The 26,553-nt window shown below is 37.2% G+C and overlaps 1 protein-coding gene, 1 long non-coding RNA gene and 1 pseudogene across 2 annotated transcripts in view; 2 read left to right on the plus strand and 1 right to left on the minus strand.

Annotated features, from left to right (window-relative positions):
* Window positions 1–713, minus strand: part of ZBTB10 (zinc finger and BTB domain containing 10) — a 33,803-nt gene extending 33,090 nt beyond the window's left edge. The window contains exon 1 of the mRNA XM_057497944.1: window positions 559–713. Within this exon, the coding sequence (XP_057353927.1) occupies window positions 559–654 (96 nt within the window). The 5' untranslated portion in view covers window positions 655–713. The remainder of the gene's footprint in view (window positions 1–558) is intronic.
* The window catches only part of LOC118929398 (uncharacterized), a 32,928-nt gene continuing 6,485 nt past the window's right edge, over window positions 111–26,553 (plus strand). Inside the window, exons 1-3 of the long non-coding RNA XR_008996266.1 lie at window positions 111–248; window positions 713–984; window positions 15,654–15,719. This is a non-coding gene — a long non-coding RNA (uncharacterized LOC118929398). The remainder of the gene's footprint in view (window positions 249–712; window positions 985–15,653; window positions 15,720–26,553) is intronic.
* Window positions 4,559–7,126, plus strand: LOC130678877 (tumor protein 63-like; annotated as a pseudogene).

Consider the following 26,553-nt stretch of genomic DNA (forward strand, 5'->3'; position numbering starts at 1 on the left):
ACCCTCCGCTGCCCCCGCTTTAAAGCCGCGCGCGCACACCGACCCTCCAGATATCCTTCCTCCGGCGCGCCGAGGAGTCCCGCCGCCGCCGCCTTCCGGGGCGCAGAGGGCTGGAGGCACGTTAGACTGCCGGGCTCCGCCACATAACGAACCGACAATAAAGCCGGCGGAGCGTTTCCGTCCGACCAGGCCCTGGCGGAGGTCGAATGGCAAATGAACAACGGACCGTGCGCCCACAATGCACCGGGGTAGCAGTAACCGCTGGAGGGGGAAAGGGTGGGGGCCGGGCTGGGGGAGGGGGGCTGGGCTTGGGGCTGGGCTGGGGTGGGGTGGGGGCGCCAGGGGACCGGGAAAGGGGAGGGCCGCGCCTCCGGCCTGGGGGCGGGGGTGCGGCCGCAGGGAAGGAAGTTGGCCGAGGGGCGGGGGACAAAAGGCCGGGCGGCTGGCTGGGGGTCTCGGGGAGGGCGGGCGTGTGCGACTGGGCTCGGGCTCCGCGGAGGACAAACAGCTGGCGAGTGTCAGGGTCTGGCCGCCTCCCCGCTGCCCACACGCACCTACCCGCGCCCGGGACGCGCATTTCCTTTCTCTCGCCACGAGTTCACCTGGGACTTTGGAAATAACTGTGCGGCGGGTGCTGCGCTCCAGCCTTGTCATTTGCTGGGGGTGGGTGGTGGTGCCCAAGGAAGTGAACTTATTTTGTTCCTTCACAAAGACTGGACCAGGCGGTGCCTTTTACGCGAGGAGGTTCCAACCAGGGACACCTCCTCGTCTGATGTATTGTGTGTGCGAGGCAGCATCTCAGAACCAAGGCAATAATCATTTCACAGAAAATGCACCGCCCCGAGTGTCTTATTGCTGTGATGAAATGGAAATTTAAATAAAAGGTCGAACACGTGCGTTCCCAGGGAAGTATTGACATGGGTGTTACATCACCGGCAGCCAATCAGATAACTCCAGTCGTGTTTATACTTCTACTACCACCTTGTGAGTATTACAGTATGTCATAACGTTATAAATATTAGGCAGGGTTTTCCCCAGCAGCGGGGAGGAGTCTGCTTATACGAGCGTTGTGTGCGACTCCAAAGATTCTGTGTTGAAAGATAAGAATGGATTTTTAAGACTTACTTTCTAAATGTTTACATTGCATACGTACGGAATTTAGAATGATTAGAAGAATAGGTTGAGCTGGAAATGAAACTCTTGTAGTCTTAGACGAGTTTTTCAGAAAAAGCTTTTCCAATTTGGCGCCCTTCTACTCCTTATTGTAAAAATTGTAATTGCTAAATTTAGCAGATTCTGAAATGTTAAGATTCATTTTGCTATTCTAAGATGTGAACTCTTAAATTATTTTTTATTTAAACTAATTTAAGGTTAAAAAGGTTGTCAAACTGTGGAGGGGCTTTTTACTCTTAAGTAAAACTAATGTATGTTCAAGATAATTCGGTGGAAAAAAGGACATATGTATTGTACATTTTTTTACAATAAGATTGGGATGTTCATAGAAAAAATGAGGAATACACATGAACTCTTTACAGTTGTAGATTATCTACTGTTAAAGTCTTTAACTTTCTGCATTATGTATTAGTGGAGAGTTAAAAAGAGCATGTGTTACAGTTTTTAGGCCTTCCAGTTTTATGATTCTGTTCTCTTCAAAAATTTCCACTTTCAAAGTAAGAACAATATTTAAAGCTTTAACTATGTAATGTGGAATATAGAGTATGATGTTTTTCAAGATAACCTTAAAAAAATCAGATTTTCCCAAATGTATTATCACATGCCATTTGTCTTAATATTTTTAAGTGGATTAAACGCATGCACACCCAGACTCATATATATGCTATGTATTTTATAGATTTATTCAAAGCAACTTTCAACTAATTCACTATAATTTTAGTATCTATATAAATGAGCAGTGTTGTATATCAAATAAAAAACATTAGTTCTACCTAATAGATGAAATGTATTTTTAGTGTGAAGAGTGATGCCAAGTAACCTACCATGAAAGATTTTGGCTTTACGTTACTTTTCAGTAATGATCATACTGTCACCTAGCCACAGTGATAAACAACTTGAAATACCAATATAGATCCTCAGGTTGGTATAGTTTGTGGGTTTTTATTTTAGGTCCTGCTTTTTTTTAGTTGTTGGCATGTTTAAAACAGTAGTAAGTTGTTGATCTAATGTTGACCAAATTATACTTAGGAGTAATGAGAACTTTCTGCCTGCTTGGCTGTATATATATAATATGTTCTTCTATATAATATATGGAAAAATGCTACAATAATACTGTGCTTTGTCCTTAATACATTTTTAAAGTTCCAGTCATTTTGCAAATAAATACATTATTGTACTTTAACTACCACTGCCTCCCGCATGAAAAATAGGGAAGAGTTACTGAAGTTAATTGCTTGCTGAAGGTGATGGGAAGTACAGATGGACTTAAGAATTTTTATTTCAACTTTAAAGGTTGTTTTCATTCCAAAACTGCTAAATTTATATCTTTGCTTCTTTTTATCTTACATGCTTAATACATGAGAGGGGTTATGTAAGTTTATGCTAGTATTACTATTTTTGTTTTCTGTTAGCACCAGAATCACCAAAAATGTTTGAATCCATAAGGGTGTCAGTTGTGTCAGGACTGTATTTTTCTCAGACACGTATCTTACCTTATGTTTTGTAAAATCCATATTGTCTTGTCTGGAATTATGTTTAAACATGGACTTATTAGGAATGAATGACACTAAAGTGATACACATAAATGACTTATATTCTAGGACCACTGAATAGCAGCCAAACAGTGTGAGTGTGTGTGTGTGTGTGTGTATTTATATTTTATCATTTTGTATATTAAATAAAGTTATCTTCCTCTAAACTTGAAGGAAGATTGAATCAGAAACAAAGTTCAAGAGAGCGTAATCACAGATGTTTCAGAATACTCTGTACAAGGGAACTTTGAGTAGCAGAAGGGGATCTCCTATTCTGTAAATGAAGTTTTTAAGAATTCCCCCACCCCTTCCAGTCTCCTACTAGCATGCAGGGATCTGTTCTCCCCTCTAACCCCTATATTTACTGTTGGGGTTCTACCATATTAAAGGGGATTCCCCTTATGCTTACCAGGGGAAGCCCTCAGGAATGGGGCATCCCCAACTAATCTGTCCCCTAATTTCACTTTAGGCTACATAAAACTGCTGTAGGTTAGTTACCTTCACACTGCCCCACTATAACTCTGTGATGTAGCTGAGCTCCTATACCTGGTTCAGTTCATCTCTGATGGTCAAACTAGAGTGTCCTTTACTACCTTGGTAGAGTCACTTTGCCTCCGGGTTCTAGGGACAACAGCCTATGATTCTGACACATATCAATGTGGGATAGATATGTGTCACCCACCAGAATGAAGATACCTGATAAAAGAGTCTGAGTTATTCAGTGTTACACTCCCCTACCCCAACTGCAGCCTGACACAGAGTAAGGAGGCAATTAGTAAATGTTTGCTGAATTTGTCTTCCTTAGTAATCTGTTTTGGTAGGCAACTTTTTCTTCTATTTCTTCTTTCTTTTCGTTAGCTGAGTAAAATATACTATTTTTAAAGGTATTGATCTAATGTTTCCATTGCATTTACATTAAAAGCAATAATACATATATGTATGTGTATATATGTGTGTGTATACATATATAAATATGTATGTGTGTGTACATATATATACATATGCATATATGATATATTATTCAGCCCTATAAAAGAAGGAAATCCTGCCATTTGTAGCAACATGGATTAACCTGGAGAATATTATACTGAGACAAGCCAGAAACAGAAGGAAAAATACTACGTGATATCACTTAAATGAGAAATCTAGTCAAACTCATATAAGCAGAAAGTGGAATGGTGATTGTCAGGGGCTGGGTGTAGAGGAAAATGAGAGGTACTAGCCAAAGGGTACAAACTTTCAGTTATATAAGATGCATAGTCTTAGAATCTACTGTACAACATAGTGCCTATAGTCAACAATACCATATTATATACTTAAAATTTTGCTAAGAGGGTAGATCTTAAGTGTCCTTATCACAAAAAAAAGTGGGCAGTAGGAAACTTTTGGAGGTGATGGGTGTATTTATGGCATATATTGTAGTGATAGTTTTATGGATGTATACTTATCTCAAAACTCAAGTTTTGTCCATTAAATTTGTACCACTTATTATATGTCAGTTATACCTTAATAAAGGGCTTTAAGCAAAAACAATGATAATCATGTAGTTGAATATAAATAATACTCTATTATTAGCACCATTTTCTATCTAGATTACAGTGAATTACAGTTTACACAACCTCCTTGGGAGTTAAGTCAAAGTAGGAATTATTATTCTCATTCAACAGATGAGGAAACCCAAGTACAAAAAAAGCTAAACAAGTTACTCAAGGTTATTGGATGTGGCAAAAGTTATATTTGTAAGGCTAAATAAAGGGTGATGCCTTGTAGAGTAAGGCCCATAGCTACTAAAACACAAGATAGTATTTTTGAAGATGGAAGGAAATCATGAGCCAAAGAACACTGGAAGCCTCCAGCAGGAACACACCCCTGCCAACACCCTGATGTCGGCCCAGTGAGATGTGCTTTGGGCTGCTGACTTCCAGAACTGTTCGTGGAAACCCCAACTCATTTCTCTTAGAAAGAAAGTTATTACCGATCCACTATGTCCCAGAGCACACAGATAAGTGAATTCCTCAGTCCAGAAGTTTTCCAACATATCTAGGATTTTCTGGAACAGCCCATATGTTCAGTTCAGCCCATTGACTTGAACTTTGTGGATGAACTATGAGAAGATGGTGCAAGAAACAACACTGAGATTAGCACGGACTATATCTGCATGCAAGACTTGGAACTGGGTGACCCATGTGGCCACAGTACACAAACCTGGGGCTCCTGAACAGCATGGACCAGCAGATACAGAACGGCTCCTCGTCCACCAGTCCCTACAACACAGACCATGCTACAGAACAGCGTCATGGCACCCTCGCCCTACGCACAGCCCAGCTTCGCCTTTGACACCTTCTCTCCATCCCCAGCCATCCCCTCTAACACCGACTACCCCGGGCTGCACAGCTTCGATGTGTCCTTCCAGCAGTCCAGCACTGCCAAGTCGGCCACCTGGACGTATTCCACTGAACTGAAGAAACTGTACTGCCAAATTGCAAGGACGTGCCCCATCCAGATCAAGGTGATGACTCCTCCTCCTCAGGGGAGCTGTCATCCATGCCATGCCTGTCTACAAGAAGGCTGAGCATGTCACCGAGGTGGTAAAATGGTATCCCAACCACGAGCTGAGATGTGAATTCAATGAGGGACAGATTGCCCCTCCTAGTCATTGGATTTGAGTAGAAGGGAACAGCCATGCCCAGTACGTAGAAGACCCCATCACAGGAAGACAGAGTGTGCTGGTACCTTATGAGTCTCCCCAGGTCAGTACTGAATTCACAAGTCTTGTACAATTTCATATGTAACAGCAGTTGTGTTGGAGGGATGAATCGCTGTCCAATTTTAATCATTGTTATTCTGGAAACCAGAGATAGCCAAGTCCTGGGCCGATGCTGCTCTGAGGCCCGGATCTGTGCTTGCCCAGTGAGAGACAGGAAGGCAGATGAAGACAGCATCAGAAAGAAGCAAATCACGGACAGCACAAAGAACCGTGATAGTACGAAGCGCCCTTTTTTGTCTAAATGCACATGGCATCCAGATGACATCCATCAAGAAATGAAGATCCCCAGATGATGAATTGTTATACTTACCAGTGAGGGGCCGAGAGACATACGAGATGCTGCTGAAAATCACAGAGTCCCTGGAGCTCATGCATTACCTGCCGCAGCACATGATCAGTACCTACAGGTAGCAGTGGTAGCAGCAGCAGTAGCAGCAGTAGCAGCAGCAGCAACTCCTCCTTCAGAAACAGACCTTGATGCAGTCTCAGTCTTCCTATGGTAACAGCTCCCCACCTCTGAACAAAATGAACAGCATGAACAAGCTGCCTTCTGTGAGCCAGCTTATCAACCCTCAGCAGCACAACGCCCTCACTCCCACCACCATTCCTGATGGCATGGGAGCCAACAGATTTGGCAAGTCTAAAAATCCCTGAGCAATTCCGACATGCCACCTGAAAGGCATCCTGGACCACCAGCAGCTCCACAATTTCTCCTCCCCATCCCCACCTCCTGCGAACCCCAAGTGGTGCCTCTACCATCAGTAGGCTCCAGCGAGACCGCGGGTGAGCATGTTATCCATGCCCTGTGCTGCACCCTCCACCAGACCATCTCCTTCCCTCCCCGTGATGAGTGGAATAACTTCAACTTTTGGCATGGATGCTAGGGGCAACAAGCAGCAGCCCATCAAACAGGAGTGAGAGTGAGCACTGCAGTGTGAGCTCTTCTGGTCTTTTCCCATTTGCCCACCTCCCTGCAAGGCACTACTGCTTGACATTCAATCCATTCTTCCTAGTTCCTCTCCTTCCTCTTCTCAGTCTGATTTCTTAAGAGAAGGAAAAGCAAGAGGCTACCTTTTACCATAGTGTCCCGACCTGGCATCTGATTCTGATTCTGACTTTAAGCCTTCAAATCTGTTGCTTGCCGGATAGAAGTTGTCATGGCTAGGTAGGAGCAAAAAGGCCTCTGGTGTCTCCTTAAGCTGCAGAGCTCTCTCATGGACTTTCATAAAGCATTTTCATCTTTATAGTCTAAGACTGTATATATAAATATATAAATACCTGGTATATATTTTTGGGTGGGGGCATTGAGTATTGTTTAAAATGTAATTTAAAGGAAAGGAAATTGAGTTGCACTTGCTGACTTATTTGTTTTGGTTTACTTGTTTTGGATGACTTATCTATACTTCTCTCAAGAAATAGCATTGTGCTTAATAGGTACCTAGTGTTTTATGGCACATGTGAGTGACAAAGTTGTATTAAGTCCCTTCAGTTCTTTTGATGCTAAGTACATGCTATATCAAACCTTTGGATAGATTCAGATTGTATTGACCATGACTTATTATGTGGGTGAGACTATATACATATGTACACAATTCTCTGTGTTGGTGTGCTTCATGCTACTGACATCCCTACTCTTGATGATGGTTTACCTTGGGACTAGGTAGTCCAGTTATAAGAAAAAGTCCGTGTTCACCCTATCACACACTAGAGGTAAGGAAATATTCTCCCTTACTTTTAGTTGGGAATATGGAATGTGGGTTGTGGCAAAAATTCTTAAAAGTCCATGTAGCCAATTCAAAAACACCCAGTACTGTATATCTGGGTATATTGGCAATGCACCCCCACACCCCCACCCCTGCTCCCTACCAAAATTTAATACCAGATGCCTTATCTCTTTGTATTTATTGGGAAAACGTATGCTTCTATTATAGAAGCCTTAAAATTAATTTTTACTACTAGACCAACTAACTCAATTACACATATACTACCTTTATTTGAATTAAGGTTGATTTGATTGGAATGAATGCCATCAGTCTAGTTCTTACAGTAAAGTTGTGATATCTATTAAAAATATCCAGGAGAAACAGGAATCATGCAGAAATATTGAATATTCACTAAGCAGTAGCCATGGTCTGAAATTCTTGGAAGACCTTTTGAAATATAGATGATATTTGGCAAATTTTTCATTTGAAGAGCCTCTTATTTTATAAAATTCTCCAAGTAGAGGCTTGTCTGTCTTTCTCTTTCCAAGGTTAAATAGGAGTAATGATTCAGAAAACATAAGATTATGCGATCAGTTTTTTAATGGCATCAGTTACATCACTCTATCAGTTTTCTTTTTTGATTAATAGGAGTTTCACTTTATCTGACAGTGATTGAGAACCAGATTTCTCATCCAGCTCTCTTCTGGACTGTGCATGGCATAAAAATGACCCCACAGATCAGGGGTGATCCTTCCATGAGAGGGGTTGCTTGAACCACATAAACCAAGAGTTGTTTTCAGACTTTGGAAAAACATGAAACTGACAATATTCCCCTGGATCTTCCAAATATACTTTGTAGCAATTTTTTTCAGACCATGAACAAATATTTTGTATATATGCTAATGAGCTCTAAAATCCTTCCATGAATTCTAATAAGGGGCTATCATTGCACATAAGCTCCCATTTTTAATTTAAGGTGCAAAAGGGCTAATGTGGCTCAAAAATATAATGTATGAGTTTCATCTGAAAAGTGTATGTATGTTTTGTTCGTGAATTTGCATACTTTGTGTTTTGTGAAGTTGCATACTTTTTTTTCTTCCTGCCTGGGATAGCGGGTTTTCCAGAACCACAGTTGAAACATTTTTATTATTATTGTTGTTTTTTATATTTTAATGGAACAACCATTTAGTGAGACTACAATGTCAAATAAGAAGATGCCGTAACTGTCAGATGGGGGGAAGGGAAGTAGTTTTTTATTATTTATTTTATTTTTTATGTTAATTAAAGAGAGTGAGTCCTTGATTTCAAAGTTTGTGTGCTTAAATCATAATAAGCACTGTTAATTTGTGGAACAAGCATGCAGCTTTGAAAACCTATTAGGGGAAGAATGAAAGCTGTGCCTTGGCAATGCTTTGAGGACAATGGCTTCATCTAGTGTCCTGAGTGTTTGAATAAACCTAGGACTTCTTTTGCGCTATTTCAGCACTATTTGGATGGCACTAGGGACTCAGAAATTCCTGTACTGTATCTCATGGGTTTGGCATTAGCCAAGGCTAGGCAAAACTACTGATCTTGTGTCCTGGTAGCAAATTACACAATTTGAGTGTATTTTTTTAAATTATTTTTATAATTGTACAAAAATTAAGTAAATGTCAAATGTTTTATATGCTTTATTAATGTTTTTGAAAGTTTCTTTCTTATAGATATATATTTTTTAAGCTTCAGTTGCTTCTGTTTTGGTATTTTGTGTAATGGGCTTTTGGTGAGCCAGAGGCAAATCTACAAGCCACTTATGTTTGCCAGGACATGCAATAAAATTAAAAAATAGAATAAAATAAAACACAAGATACACTTAACAATATTTTATCTGCATGATTATAGGCTACAGTAAATTTTAAACATTTTTATTGTTCAAACATGCTCATAGAAGAAAAGGAAAAGAAAAAAAGATCACCCAGTATTTCCAGTACCCAGAACTAACCACTGTTGTGTAAATATAGGCTTTTTCTGTGCCTAGCTAAAATTCTTTTTTGGTGTTTATGAATTAGATTTTAGATTATTTGTGCTTTTAGTTATTGATGTGTTTTAATATGATTAAATATTGTTAGTATCATTTTAATGAATATTGCTATATCATAATTGATTTAGCCAATCTTCCACTGTTGAACTTTTCATTGCTTACAGTGTTTTTTTTGGCCATTATAAACAACTCTTCAGTGAATATCCTTGAAACTAAATATTTGTACTATTTCTTTAGAATAAGTTCTAAAAAGGGAATTTCTGGCAAAGGGAGTTTGCATTTTATAGAAGTCTTATTAATGTCCTGATTGCTCTCCCGAAACACTCAAAGGTGTAGAAAGTACCAAACAAAAACACTATTAGTGAGGTATTTTTATAATATTGGTGAATGAAAGACCAAGTTCTAAGCAGAACCCCAAACCAGAGACCTTAAAGGAAAAGATTGACAAAATTGACCCTATAAATTATAAAACTTTTATTTTTCAAAAACATAAAATTTTTTTCTAGGTATACTAGGAAAAAGAGATTTACAATATAAACAACAAACGCCTAATATGACTGATATACAAAAGGCTCTTATAAACACATACCTAGTAGAAGAAAATATAACCAGGATATTGTGTTAGAAAATTACATAAGAAATACAATTCACTATGTAAGCATATGAAAATATGTGCAAACTTGGCCAGCAATCAGAGAAGTGTGCAAAAGCACCAGTGGATAAGTAATTTTTTAGACCATCTGAGGGATCGGAAAATGAATGTAATTGGGAATGTAGACAGGAATAACATTTTTGGTATGCTGTTCAGATATATATATGAAACCATAAAATGTATACATATCTTTTTACCTAGCAATTTTTGGTTCTAAGAATTTATCCTAGACTTGTGAATTAAGATGTCTATGCAAGGATGTTCATTGTAGCACTGTTTATAAGTCTAAAACACTTGTGCTTCCATCAGTGTGTGGTTATTTGCATACAGTATGGACCAACCCAAAAATGAATTATTAACCAGCCATTAAATAGATTGATGTGACATTAAATAAGTCCAAGGCTTATTGTTGAGTGAAAAAAAGCAATGTAATAATATAAACCAGGAATAATTAATTCATCCAATATTTATTGAACATCTACTTGGTCAAGTATTGGGTGTATATATGTTGCTGAATAAAACAGCTGTCGTCCCTAGAATGCATACATAAATTCATATGTAAATACTAGCATAGAGAGTAGTTTCAAAGGATATTCACCCATGTAGAATTTCAGTTTCTAAAGAACTTTCTTAATAGACTTTCTCTATTGTCTTATATTGAGGATGTAATTTATATTGAATATATAATACAGAAAACCAATAAAGCTATTTTCATTTTGGGAGAAAAAATTAACTTTGATAATCAATGGCATGCTTATCTCCAGGACTTCTGGGAAGGAGTACTGTTCTTCTGTTTCTACACTGTGAACCAATTTTACTCAACCTCCCCCCAGAATAAAAAGATTTAAAAGGTAAAAAAAAATGCAATGTTTCTTAGAAAATTTCAATCTCTTTTAAGATACTATTTATTTTTCAAAAGCTTAAGTTTAGTGCATTTGCCCTGGGAGGTATCTATCTCAGTAAACCATACATTCTGGCCCTGCCCTCCAATCCATTCCTACTGAGAAGCCAGTCATCTTTTCAAAATGCAAATCTGATCCTATCTCCCCACCCACACTTATGTTTTAAACCAGTACAAAACTTTCAATTATTTTTTTGTTGGTCTGCATATCAAAACACTTTTTAAATGCCTGCAGAGCCCAGCAAGGTCTGGCTGCATTCTACCACTCTAGCCTCATCTTGGGCCTGGTTCCCCCTTCCTCTAACACTCTTTTCCAGAAGCTAGCCGCCTTCTGCCTTTATGTTGGCTTTGATCCCTGTCTGGCCTTTGCACAAGTTGTTCCCTGTCTGTAAAGCTTTTCCCTTCCTTCTCCTAATTAACCCGCATTGATTTTTAGGTCACTTCCTCAGGGCAGCTTTCCCTGACCACTCACATTCCCCAACATTCAAATATCCCTTGCACATTATCCTAGCATTTTTAAACTCCCCTTTACAGCACTTGTCACAAATGTAGTTTCTGAACATGTGTAATTATTTAATTATTGCATACTCCCCCCAATAAACTGATAGCTCTATGAGGGCAGGGGTCATTTCTGGTTTTACTCAATATTTTATTTCCAGCATCTAGAAACAGTGAGTATGACATACAATCAGAAAGAATTTGTCGAATCAATCAATATATGAATGTACAAATTTGCAAGCACTAGAGACACACAACCTTGAACTTTCAACCAAAGACTAGAACATAGGTCAGAATTTTACTGAATAGTACAACAGAAATATGTTATGGTACGTTTTAAGTGTTGACAATATTTTCAGGTTATACAATGTCAAGACATTTCCAAAAAGTATACAGTTTAGAAATGTTTTGAAATGTTTAAAAAATTAAAGCTAGTGAATAAAAGTAATTCCAATTAAAACTACCAGATCACTAAAAATACAAATAAAAGACATTGCTTTATCTGTGAAGTTATACTCTGAATTAAAACTTTCTGAAAATTACAGATTTAATGATAGCTAACCATTTTGTGAATGCAGTTTCTCTATAATTAATCACAAGTAAGAGTTTGCTCACTGTATTCACAGAGAGATGAAGTAAAAAATAAAATGCTTCCATCTACAGTATGGGAGAATATATTTGTAAATGATTTATCCAATAAAGGTTAACATCCAAATTAAGAGCTCATATGCCTCAACACTAAAAAAAAAAACAAACACCCAATTAAAAAATGGGCAAAGAATCTGAACAGACATTTCTCCAAAGAAGAAATACAGATGGCCAACAGGCACATGAAAAGATGCTCCACATCACTAATCATCAGGGAAATGCAAATCAAAACCACAATGAGATATTACCTCACACCAGTCAGAATGGCCACTATCCAACAGACAAGAAACAAGTGTTCATGAGGATGTGAAGAAAAGGGAACCCTCCTACACTGTTGGTGGGAATGTCAATTGGTGCAGCCACTGTGGAAAACAGTATGGAGATTCGTCAAAAAACCAGAAATAGAAATACCATTTGACCCAGCAATTCTACTTCTAGGAATTTATCCAAAGAAAACAAAATCCCCAATCCAACAAGGTATATGCACTCCTAAGTTTATTACTCCATTATTTACAATAGCCAAGATATGGAAGCAACCTAAGTGTCCATCAATAGATGAAAGGATAAAGAAAATATGGTACATATACACAATGGAATATTATTCAGCCATAAAAAGAAAAGAATTCCTGCCATTTGCAACAACATGGATAGATCTAGAGGGTATTGTGCTCAGTGAAATAAGCCAGGTAGAGAAAGACAAATACCATATGATTTCGCTTATTTGTGGAATATAAATACCAAGCAAAACAGAATGAACAAAATAACAGTAGACTCATGGACGCTGAGAAAGGACTGGTGATTACCCTGGGGGAGAGGTTGGGCTGAGTGGGTGGGGAGGGTGAAGAGGATAAAGCACAAAATTCTCAATCATGTAGGTTGGTCATGAGGTTAGTAATAGAGCATGGAGAATGTAGCCAATGATTCTATAACATCTTCCTACATTGACAGGTAGTAGCTATACTAGTCAGGGAGAAGATTTAAGAATATAGGTAATAACCACTGTGTTGTATGCTTGAAACTAATGTAAGACTGTATATCAAAAAATAAAGTAAGATACCTCTTTTGTATATATAAGCTGTACAAAAATAAGTTCTTTACAATATGAATTTTTATATAGGCTGGTAAAGAATGAGAATGGTGGAATAAAGGATAAGGGTTTGATGTTTATTTTTATTGAAAACTGAATTACTGAAACTACATATACATTACTGATTTCTGTAGCAAATCCATCCCAAATATTTAGTTTATAGGTTTGGCTCACAGGCTCATTTTCCTGATAGGTCATTTAACTAAGCTCTGTTCAGTAGCCACAGAGTTCACACTAAATCCATCCTTTCATAAATTTACAAATGCCAACAATTTACCTTTAGAAAGACCAGGTGAGAAAACATGGACGGGAAAAAGATGCCAAGGCCATTACAGGTACAGTGCTATGAAGAAATTACCTAGAGTAGGGCTTTCTACACAACTTCATGCAATGACTTCATAGGGGGCTTAAATTCCATGTAAGGTAACTCCACTCCCCAGAATTTGGAGGCAATATCAAGGTCAGAAAATACCACACTTTGAAACTAAAGTTTGAAGAATCAATAATGAGATCAGTCTTTACAAAAGAAAACCACCATCCTAAAGATGTGATTAAGGTGACTCTCTCATGTGGTCAAGACTGAGGGCACATCCTGGGATTGGAATGTAACTGCTTCAAAGAAAATGCTAATACTTTTAGGTCTAGTCCAGTGCTCTTCAAACCAGGGTATGCTTAGCCAAGGCAGTAATACAAGAATTTCCAAGGGATATATGAGCACATAGACAGTTTTTAAGAGGATTAGGTTGTCAGGTTTTCAACTTCATATACACTCTTTTCCAAAAACTGAGCTGCTGGAGATTGCCCCTCTCAAGCTAGTTTTCCATTCTTACCTCCCCTTTCATAATCACTCTTCTCCCACTGCACCAAAAAAGGGAAACATTTCACTCATCCCTCATTATGTTACATTGCCCCAGGATGGAAAAGACCAGAGACAAATAGAGAATGCCGATGTCCCTAATCACTTGGGAGCTACACTTTCGCAACTCTAGTGGTTTCCAGTTTTTGCTTCCAACAAAACTGAAGAAGGACCTAATTGACATGCCAGTTGATTAATGAAAGTAATTTTCAATGATAGATCACTAAGGGGTTTTGAAGATGGAAGGAGTTTAAAGAATTTTGTAATGTAGCTAAAACAAAACTTCTAGTCCCATCATCCATACTTGTGAACAGATGTTCTCAGAACATATTCAAGAGAAGAAGAAGAAGGGTATAAAATGTATGACAATTGCTTTCTCACTCTAGCAAACAAATTCTTGGCACATTAATTCGCTGGAAAAACTCAGCTAATTAAGACATTTCCAAAAAATGTTTACATCATGTTTAATATCGATATATGTTGCTTTGACTGAACGTGCACTAATAATGGTAACTAATTTCAGGATATTTTATAACATTCAGGGTCATAGAAATTTTTTAAATTAAATTCATAATAGACTTTTGAGTATAAACGTCATGGAATGGAATGGAAGTGTAATGGAAATAAAGGAATAATGGAAAATTTCTAACTACATGTATTTTAAAGTGAATGATGGTGGGCATCAAATAACTATAGATTCAAAAATATATAGAAATTCAAATTCAAAATTCAGCAATATTAAAAAGCACAGATTCTATTGAATGCATTTTCTAAGAAGATGTAGTTTTATTTTGCACTGTCAATATCTACAACATTCCAGAAACGACATTCATTACAATAATTTGGACTTATAAAGAAAATATCTCAGATGCTACCTTAAGAACGTATGAGAGAGTACATAGTATTTGCAAAGTTATTTTGGGGAAGGCACTGGTGTCTAGTTCAGTATTTCCTAAATGTTATTTCTCACCAGTTGGTGGTAAAATGAAAAATAAAGACAATCTAGAGAATTTTTAATAAAGTTAATTTTATTCAATTTGAAAGACCACCTATTAATCTGAATTTATATCCTTTCTGATGTTTTAGACTTAAGATATATATTTTGAAATTATGATGTTAATGATTTTTTAAAATTTTCTTTTCATTGCTACCAAAAATGTTTAAAAAAATGTTTTTACTTAATCACAGAATTCAAAACCCTAAGAGAACCACTGTTCTAACAGAATATAAATGGAAGTATTTTATAAAATGAAATATTTTGAAATTATTGAGGAATGGCAATAGCCAGTTTACCACCTATTTTAATGGATATTGCCAGCAAGAAGTTTAAAGGCATTTTTTTTTTTTAGTTTCTACTGTATGCCAAACAGTGGGATTTAACAGATAAACAAGATTGTTCCCACCCCCAAGAAACTTATATTTCAGTGGTGGAAAGGAACATGTAAATTAATATAATTGTTAGTGTTGATAGAGTTATGTATAAATTGCCATGGAAACATGGAGAATAGAATGTCTGTTGCTGCTTTGAAAATTGAATTGCTAGGGAATACAGATCTTTGAGCAGGGTTTGAGACACAGGAATATTGCCAAATTAAAAGGAAATTTATACTAAAGGAAAGCTTATGTAGTTCAGTGTATTTGGACTATAGAAATACTTGATGTGAGATTTTAAAATGAAGGAAAGGGAGAAATCAATAAAGAACTTGGATTTTATTCTGAAAGCAGTGGGGAGACTGAAAGACTTTTAAGCAAGGGAATAACTAAATTAATCACTTCTTAATAAAATCTAATTCTTAATTATATGCTCTCCCAACAGTCTGATCTTTAATTTGGCCTCCAATGTAGATTCACCCACCAAGAAGAAATTCTCTCAGTAAACAAGGTAAGTTATCCTACCAGATAAATGTTCTGTTGAAAAATAATGAATTTGCACCCTTTTCTGAATTTGACTGGTTTGAGGTAGCTTCCAAAATCTAGTGTATTTTAAATATAGTGATTAAGCCCAGTTTGGGGATGCCCATACCTGAGTTGTAGACCTAAGACAATAATTATTGAGATCAGCAAGTATTTCCACCTTTTGAAGTCCAGCCTAAAAAGTTAATAGGACTTCTAACAACTCTCTATATATACTACCCTGAAGATTACATATCCATCAACTTCCCACCTCTCAGGTGTAGTGAGAATCCCATAATTTCATAAAAGGTGCTAATGATACTTTAAAAGTCATTAACACAATTTCCAGAAAGGAAGATGAAACTCTTCCAAATATTCATGATCAACTGACAAAATTTGCCTCAAACTTTGAGGTATTACTCTTGCAACAAAAGCCGTAAAGAAAGACCATGCATGCTGTTATGCTAATGAGTAGACCAGACAGTGTGGTTGGAGAAGAAAAATTCATTAAGTATCTTCAGATAAACTCTTCAAAGTAGTTGCACTACTTACAATGGTTCAGTAATGTCATCTGCATGTACAAAGATAGTCAACGTAAGTGAGGTAGGTTGTTTTCTTGTTGGTGAAATGAGAATCAAGTCACACATTTTGGCTTCAGGTTTTCTGACTGCTCTGAGATACATTTCCCCAGGCTGGTCATAGTCAATGTTGTACTGTGCAGAGTTGTTATGCCTCACTGGTTGGTGGAACAATTAGTCTCATTGAACAAGTACAATTCAGGTCCAGGCTACTTTTTCCTTCTATTTAAGTAACCTGACCTAACAGCTGTGGATTTTTTTGTTGTTTCTTAAATATTTCAGGATTTTCAGGTTTGCTTAAGAAACATAAATGACTAATTTGTGATTCAGAGATTTCTACCTTCTCAAATGTTCAATGTTACTTTAGTTAATATGTTTACATATACAAAGATATCCACAAATGGTGGGCATCAGTCACACATATAGTTTTACTATAAAGGACTTAAGTTTTCGTATTGTGAGACTTGGGAAAAGTACCTAATATCTCTAGGCCCTGTTTTTCTCATTTGTAAAATGAAGCTAATAAAGAATGGTAGTAACTTCCTAAGTCTATTATGAACATTTAATGAGATGATATGCAATCATCTTAGCTCAACACCTAGCATATATAATTCAAAAAATCAATTGATTCAACTTTTCAAATACTATATGCCAGGTGCTGTACTAAGTACTGGGAATAAAATCGATGAGCAAGAGTTGACACTTGCACTCATGAAGCTTACAATCTAGGAGGAGGTTGACAATCAACTAATTACAAAAGTATATGTAAAAAGAAGTGGTTTAGAAGAAGAACATGGTGCTTCTGGAGCTTATAATAGAAAAATTTGACTCTACTGTCCAGGGTGATCAGAAATTTCTCTGGCAAAGTGACTCTTGAACTGGTATCTGAAGGATGACTAAGAGTTAACTTGGTGAAATGGAGAAGAAAGATGGCTTTCCAATCTGTGTAGAGGCCTCCAAAGGAATGGGTCATCATGAGTTTGAAAGATGGAAAGCAAGACTGAGTGGCTGAAGCAGTTGAAGAGGGAGCAGGATGTGAGATAAGGTGGGTTGAGATGAAGTGGGTGGGGATCCATTGTGTAGCAGTTTAAGTTTGTCTTTTGGATAAGAACAATGGGAAGCTGCTGAAGGTCTTTAGAATGAGGTAAGAGGAAGAGACAGCATAAAATACCAATGTCAGATTTGGATTTTGAGGTCATCTTAGCTGTAGAGAAGGGATAGTAAGGAGACCAGAGGAAGTAAAGGCTATTATAAGAGCCAATGAAAGCTTGGACCAGGTTGATAATGTTAAAGGTGGGGAGAACTGGACAAATTTAAGAGAAAATTAGGAGGGAAAATTTATAGAAGTTGGTGATGTATTGGATATGGGGATTAAAAAAGAGCAAAATGTTGAGAATGACTCTTAGGTTTCTGACACCACTGAAACAGGGAACATCAGAACAAAGTTTGGGGGTAAAATTATGAATTCATATTTTAGAAATTTGATTTGGAGGTTCTTTGAGATACTTATGAGGACATGTTATATAGGCTAGTGCTCATAGGATGTATATGCATAATGAGCAAATACATATATGTCATCTGCATATAGGTAGGTGGTACTTTTTCACCAGTAAAATGGGCACACTAATCCTGCTTTATAGGAATGTTGTAAGAATTGAGTTGGAAATGGTGCACGTAAAGTGCCTAAGCATGTATTGAGCTAGGTTAAGAGAGATCAAGGAAAAGGTATTGAGTCCAGGAGTGGAAGAGTGGAAATACCTGCGAAGATGCTTTAAGGAGTGTCAGCCAAGCATCTAGTGTAATAAACAGAATCTAGTGTGATAAAGTCTGGTATATACCACTTTTGAAGGTTGATGACTTCATTCTGTAAGTAAGCTACTTAGACATTTTCTAAATGAGTAGTTAATTGAAACTGAAGCTGAGAAAAGCTCTTATTAATGCTACAAAATTAAAGTATTCAAGGCAAATTTTCAAAAAATTCATGAACATTTATTTATTGGGGGTTACTAGTCCAACATGGTAAGAAGTGAAAAATTCCTGGAACTGAAGAGTAGAAGTTGACCACAGAAAAAAGTGGGAAGATGTGTTCTAGGAGGAGTTAAGAGTACAGAGACTTTAAAAAGCACAGATACATTCATCAAAAGCACAGTGAGATGAAAGGAGTGAAATTATTTTGGAATTAATAACAGATGGAGAGTGAAAAGAGATAATTTTGGATGAGTTAAGGGGCCAAATGATGGTAAGCAAGTGGTGGGACCCATTAGAAGACTGGAAGCAAGGAGATGATGTGATTAGACTTGCTTTTAGACAGACAGGTTCAGACCATCATCTAGACCATGGAATGGAATTTTAAAGACTGGAGAGACAGGATTATCAGTTATGATAAAAAAGTGGTAGTGCAGATAAAAGATAAAAGCCTTATGTCCAGGAGGCTTTTGGGAAATAGGCTGGACTGAAGATATTTAGATATGTATATTTGGGAATCATCAGTTTATAATGGGCAATTAAAATCAGAGTAAATGAAATAAACTAAGGAGAACATGTAAAGGTTGAGAAGAGATACAGAATTTAAAAATGCTGTGAAACAGCATCATTTAAAGAATAGGAGCAAGAAGAGGATCTTGAGAATGTATCTCATCTAATAGTTCTCATTCTCAGAAGTCCTTTATATCTAACTTAGATCTTTCATGCTGTAATCAAAATCTGTTTCTTCTTTCCACTCTCCAGTTGAGATAGAAAGCAGCTGTTAATCATCTTGTATATAACAACCATTTCTATACTTGAATACTGTTACTAAGAAACCTGGTAGTCTTCTATAACTTAGGCTAAATAATTTCCAGCTCCTATTATCTAGACCTTTAATCATCTCTGTGACTGTCTGTTGAATCCTTTCCACTTTCTCCACGTCCCTCTTTAACTTGTGGAATCCTTTGCTGGACATTATACTTTTGAGATTCACTTTGAGGATCATGGAAGGATTTTCTTCAATTTCTTATATGGTAACGTTATGTATCCCAGTCCTATGCTTGGATTTGCTCCATATTAAATACAGGATTTATAGTAAACCAGTTTGTTTTGGCTAGTTATGTCTAACTGACTAAGGTGTTTGTATTTATTGTTAACATTAAATCCCTGCTGATTTTGACATTTCAAAGAGCTGATTCTCAATATCCTTACATAATTGAATGAAATAAGTTGATCTGCCCCTGGTCTCATGTATATCAGTATGGGTAGGAGGTAGTAGCTTGTACTCAATGTACCTGTATAGGATGACAAAGATTATGAGTATGTTATTTTTCATCTCCCTCTTCTTATTTAAACTATAAAATCAGATTAAACTGTAAATGTGAAGGCACCTGCCTTGTTTCACTTATCTCACTTGTCTGTCTTCTCTTAACTCACTCCACTTGAGCTCCATAAAGGAGGAGCACAATTCTGATTATCTTAATAATCTCAGCTCACTTTTTTACCTTAAGGAAAATCACATTTGATGCCTGCTTTAAATCAAGTGTGGAAAAGGAAGGTCTTGACCAGCATTAGCACTCAAGTTCCATCTTGCTTGTCAGCTTCAATTGATTGGTAGTAATTTAGTTATTGCTTCAGCAATATGATTATAAGGATTCTGCAGCAGAGTTCTGGGCCATCAAAAACTGCTGCAGTACAGACTCACAGACTCCAAGAAGGGACTAGCGGTTACCAAAAGGGAGGAGGGGTGGGGGACTGTGGGTGTGGAGGGAGGAATTATGATTAGTACACATGGTGTGTGTGTGGAGTCATAGGGAAGACATTGTAGCACAGAGATGACAAGCAGTGACTAAGTGGCATCGTACTACACTGATAGACATTGACTTCAATGGGGTATGAGGGGGACTTGATAATATGGGCGAATGTAGTAACCACAACGTTTTTCATGTGAAACCTTCATAAGAGTGCATAACAATGATACCTTAATAAAAAAAAACTGCAGTAAATTGGAATTGTTGGAAACTAGAATTGTGAATTGCTATAGCAAATTGTTTACCTTGGATGTATGACGTAAGAGATGAGGCACAGGTAGCCCATATTTGCCATTAGAAACAATGACAGGAGTTACACCTTCATTCCTGTATGATGCCTTTGTCCCAGACTGGTAATGGACTACTTCTATAAAAAAGAAAATAGCTCTTTGTTCAGTTTATAGATCATAGTGAAGACAATAGAAAATCTCAGAGGTCATGGCCTTACTTACAAAAATAAAATAAAAATCTATCCACCCACTCATTTTGCCCAATTGCACAAGGTCTTTTTTGTAGTAGCTCTTGGAAATTGTGTGATTGCTAATTTGCATGGTTGCCACACATGGTTCTGAAATGTCAATATAAGAGTTTTGTTCTTAGTTCTTTCCTCGAAGCTGCTCAGAAAATAGTTTTGATTACACTTAAAAGTTAACAAAGATAATAGAAGGTTTTTAAAAAATTAAAGAATTCAACTGCCAGGTTAAAAGTTCCACAAGAAATCGTATGGTGCTATTATTGCTCATTGCACCTTGACAGCTTATTGTCAACTGACATATTAAGAGACAAAGAACTGAATCACTACACATTTAGTGATATCATTGCCAGACAAGGTAAAGTTTGGCATAAAACCTGAACTAATAGGTAGAACAAACTGAAGAATTAGTATACTGGGGATATTGTTGAGTTCCTGGAATGTAAGAAATCATCCTGAAGAACCGTCAATACACTCAACTTTAGGTACTTTTTTTGTCTTCATTTTTGTTCTGTGCTTCTGCACTTAACCTAAGCCTCTGTTCTAGGCTTTGGAGAACAACCTCAAAGATACATACATATTAGTGATAAAGCAGGTAGGTTGATCCACTTAAGACAGGTACTGCATCTGAAGTTATGGTGGAGATATGCACTCTAAATAACTTAAACTTCACAGTGAGCTGAGAAAAATTCTCAACTTGACCCATTGACATGATTTTCACTATCACTTGGTAATGGCACCCAGAAACTACACCCAAAACTTTCCCCAGAGCTGCTGATTGCTACATGGATCCTCCAGATACATCTCAGACTCAGCAAGTCCAAAATTATTGAAATCATCACTTCCCATCAAGCCTACTCCCTCTCTTGTATTCTCTGTTGTATTTGGTATTGATGTGCTTCACAATTGTCTTTAATGCTTCCATTTTTTGTATTTCCCACACAAGCCTTACCACTTATACCTCCTAATTCTTGAGTTCTTTTCCTTCTCTCCACCTCTGCTATCACTGTCCTAATTAAGGCTCTCCTCCTGAATACTGCATCTTCTTCTTAACTAGTTTTCTGGTCTCCAGTCTGTGCCTGTCCGTATCTTAACCATTTGTCCTCTGTTTAAAAGTTCAATGACTCTTCATTGCTTGTAAGATAAAGTTCAAACTCCTTAATGCAGAATTCAAGAATTCTATGATCTGACCCCTATCCCAATGCAAATAGAAAAAATAAAAATTGTGAATAATTTTGAATAATTGGTCTAATATTGGTGTTGCCATTATGTTAAAACTTCTTTTTAAAAGATATACCCTTAAGTATTTATAGGTAAATTGAAATTATTTATGAGATTTACTTCAAAATAATCCAGTCTAATGGGAGTAATTGGTAGGAGTATATCTGAAAGCAAAGACAGCATAAATTGATGATGGTTTTATATGTGTGTGTGTGTGTTTGTGTATATATATCTCCTAGATTGTTATAGCTAGTCTATGTATAAGATTACTTGTCTCTCTACTTCTATGTGTCCTTAAAATACTCCATAATGAAAAGTTAATGAGAGTGGGCTCTGGCAATAGACTACTTGTGTTTTAATCCTGGTTCTACCACTCTTTAACCTTAGACCCTAAACAAGTTACTGTGCCTCAGTTTCTTCATCCATAAAATGGAAATATTTGTTGTATCTACTTCATAGTTTATGAAGTTAAATTAATGAATATGAAAGAAAGGAAGGAAGTAGATGTGTAAAGGAACAGAGACTTGAGACTGTGGGGACCCATGCCATTCAAATCCTTGAGTTCAGTTCCCTAAGATCCATACTATTTTCTTTTGGTCACAGAGAAAACCCCAGAATCCTCCTAATCCATTCTTCCTTTTTGCTTAAGTAGGTTCATATTGTATCTCTGTCACTTCCAACTAAAATAGCTCCAAATACAGGTAACCTTTGAACAGCACAGGTTTGAACTGTGGGGGTGTACTTACTATTTTTTATTATTTATGTATTTATTAAGGCATCATTGATATACACTCTTATGAAGGTTTCACATGAAAAACATTGTGGTTCCTACATTCACCCATATTATCAAGTGCCCCTCATACCTCATTGCAGTCACTGTCCATCAGTGTAGTAAGATGCCACAAATTCACTACTTGTCTTCTCTGTGCTACACTGTCTTCCCCATGACCGCCCCCCCCACACACCATGTGTACCAATCATAATACCCCTCAATCCCCTTCTCTCTCCCTCCCCTCATCTCCACCCTGCTTCCCCCACCTTTGGTAACCGCTAGTCTCTTCTTGGAGTCTGTGAGTCTGCTACTGTTTTGTTCCTTCAGTTCTCCTTCATTGTTATACTCCACAAATGAGGGAAATAATTTGGTATTTGTCTTTCTCTGCCTGGCATATTTCACTGAGCATACTACCCTCTAGCTCCATCCATGTTGCTGCAAATGGTAGGATTTGTTTTCTTCTCATGGCTGAATAGTATTCCATTGTATATATGTACTACGTCTTCTTTATCCATTCATCTACTGATGGACACTTAGGTTGCTTTCTTTCTTGGCTATTGTGAGTAGTGCTGCAATAAACATAGGGATGCTTAAGTCTTTTTGAATCTGAGAAATTATATTCTTTGGGTAAAATCCTTTGGGAGTGGAGTTCCCGGGTCAAATGGTATTTCTAACTTAGTTTTTTGAGGAACCTCCATATTACTTTCCACAATGGTTGAACTAGTTTACATTCCCACCAGCAGTGCAGGAGGGTTCCCCTTTCTCTGCATCCTCACCAGCATTTGTTGTTCCTAGTCTTTTCTATGTTGGCCATCCTAACTAGTGTGAGGTGATATCTCATTGTGGTTTTAATTTGCATTTCCCTAATAATTAGCAATGTGGAGCATCTTTTCATGTGCCTGTTGGCCATCTGAATTTCTTCTTTGGAGAATTGTCTGTTCATATCCTCCACCCATTTTTTAATTGGGTTATTTGCTTTTTGGGTGTTGAGGTGTGAGTTCTTTATATATTTTGGATGTTAACCCCTTGTCGCATATGTCATTTACAAATATGTTATCCCATACTGTAAGATGCCTTTTTGTTCTACTGATGGCGTCCTTTGCTGTACAGAAGCTTTTTAGTTTGATATAGTCCCATTTGTTCATTTTTGCTTTTATTACCCTTGCCACCACTTACAGTTTTTTCAATAAATATATTGGAAAATTCTTTGGAGATTTGTGGCAATTTGAAAAAATACTTTCTTTTCTTTGGGTTACTTTATAGTAGGAATACAGTATATAATACATACAACATTCAAAATATGTATTAATCAACTGTTTATGTTATCAGTCAGACTTCTAGTCAACAGTAGTCTAAGAATAGTTAAGTGTTTGGGGGAGTCAACAGTTATGCATGGATTTTTGACTGCAGGTTGGGGGTCAGTGTCCCTAACCACTGCATTATTCAAAGGTCAACTGTAAGAGACAAGCACGTACTTTCAATCCAACAACTTATGAGGTCTGAAGTTTTGTGTGTGTGCTGGGAGCAGCCAGTGTTTGGTTACTTTTCTGGAGTTGCTGCTTGGACTCCAAGATGGTAGCCTCTCAGTTTGGGTAAGGTTTTTAATGTTTAGCTTAGAATTTAGAAGGCTTCCTTTGTTGAGTTAATTATGAATTTTAAGAAGGTGAACTTGACTTCTTTACAGTTTAAATTAAATTAGAAGGTTTACAGTGGCTTCCAGAAGTTGTGTGTCTGAAATAACAGTACTTTGTTTTTCAAAATTATCTGCAAAGTATCACAGTCTGTTGAGGTACATGAAGAAATTGATGTCATTTTTATTTCTATTTATGTAGACAATAAATTAATTACTAATATTTAATATAAAAATCGATAATATTTTATAATTTATAAATAATACAGGTTAGGGGCTACTTACTAAAAAAATTGTTTTTACTCATAGGCATGGGAATTCAAAGTTTAGACTGTGAACCCATACCCTGGAGCAATCTAGCCTCACACCACTCTCCCCTGCTCTAGCTCCAGGGTCCCCTCTCCTAAAAGGGGGAAAAAAAAAAAGTTAAAGATCACTGTTCTCAGATAATAAGTTTCAACCCAGCCCAGACCTCATTCTTTCAACTGCGTCCTTTTTCAAACTGAATTTATGGTATTCACTCCCCACACTCTTCTTATCACATTGAGGGTCCCAGTGCCACTAATTAACAGCACCCTTTTACTTACTTTAGAAATATGGACAATCATTCCAGAAACCTTTCTTCATACCCTAATGCAATCAGTCACCAAATCCTATCTATTCAACCTCCTAAATATTTCTTGAATCCATCCAGTTCTCTCTACCCAATGAGATGTATTATCAAGTCTTACCTGTACTATTGTTATAACCCCTCCTAAGTAGTCTTTCTGCATTCAAATTGATTTCCCTCCAGTTTGTTCTCGACCAAGCAGACATAGTGATCTCTTTAAAACACAAATGTGGTCTTGTCCCTCTCTGATAATAAAACACTTTGATGTCATTGCTCCTAGGATAAAGCCCAAAATCTTTAAGCCCCTGTATGATCTCCCTCAATCCATATCCTCACTCTATTCACCCTGCCCACCAAAGTGCTCCTTCCTTCCAATTCTCAAATACCATTACACCTTTCTGCCTTCAGACGTAAAGGTGTAATGTTGGATGAATGTTCACTCTGCCTTCAGTGCTTAACTTGCTTGACAAACTCCTTTTTATGTTTCAGGTTCCAATTTAAGTGTCAGTTGCTAAGGACCCTCCAGAGTAGAGTAGCTCAGGTCACAGCTCTCAAAATAGCCTGTGCTTTTCTTTCAAAGCACGTATATATTAATATCTACCTGCCTTACATCTTATAAGGTCCATGAGAGCAGGAACATTACCCCCAATGCGGAACACAACATCTGATACAAAGTACTAATGACTATTTGTTGCATCAATGAATGGACAATTATCTCTAACTGTGGTTAATTCCTTACCTTGTTTCCCTGAATGACTACTTTAGGTATACATTTTCCTATTTATTCTTCTTTATTATTTATTCTACAAATAATTATTCTAGGTACCACTCTCTTTTAACTGATTTGTAGTTCTTGTTTATATTTTCTCAGGCTATCATTGATAATCAAACAATTTATAAAGTTTAAGGTTTCTACCCAGAAAATTTGAGTTCTAGTCACTGCACTACCACTTACCAATTGTGGAGATTTAAGGAAAGTTTATTAATTAAACTTTCTTGGAGGGTTCTTATGAGATCTGAGTCATAGAAGCCCAGTAAGACACTCAGCACAGTTCATAGCCCCTTGCTGGAGCTCCATGAATGTTCTTTTCTCTCTGGCCTCAGTGGTTAAAAAAAATAAGGATTTAGTTCTTGATCCCTCCAGGGTTTAACTCTGAATCCCTTCTCCCTAAACACTCACAGAAAAGTCTCTGAGCCTAAATTCAAAGAGATCTCTTCGATTTTAATCCCTTATTAACTTAATGAGTAATTAAGTTTTCTGTTTGGTGAGTATAAAGTGGATTCAAGTTCTGTAATGTAGGCTGTTATCTGTGTGCTTAACAATTACAGTTTTTCACAGGACCTTATCCCTTTTTTCCCACAACAATCAAATATTGGCAGTGGGATATGGAGTTGATTCTGGAGTGAAGAAGCCCATCTATTAAAAATCTGTTATCCTTACGCAGGCATGAGGTGATGAGGGCCTGGTAGCAAGAGAACTAGAAAGGAGCAAGAGAGAGGAGAGGTCTTTTCTGATAACCAACTCAAAGTAGCTGTTCTCTACCTATCATGTTGTTCTAATTCTCCATGAAGCACTTACCATATTCTGACATTTTTCTAACTTGTTTTCTTCTTTGCTTATTGACTATCTCCCTCCAGTAAACTGTAAGCTCAAAAAGATAAGGAACCTTTCCTGTCCTAATACTACTATACCTAGCACCAGAACAATGCATGGTATAAAGTAGCACTCAGTATTACTGTTTTTGTGAGATGAATAAATCATTA

The sequence above is a fragment of the Manis pentadactyla genome, chromosome 3 (assembly GCF_030020395.1).
Source record: "Manis pentadactyla isolate mManPen7 chromosome 3, mManPen7.hap1, whole genome shotgun sequence".
NCBI lineage: Eukaryota > Metazoa > Chordata > Mammalia > Pholidota > Manidae > Manis > Manis pentadactyla.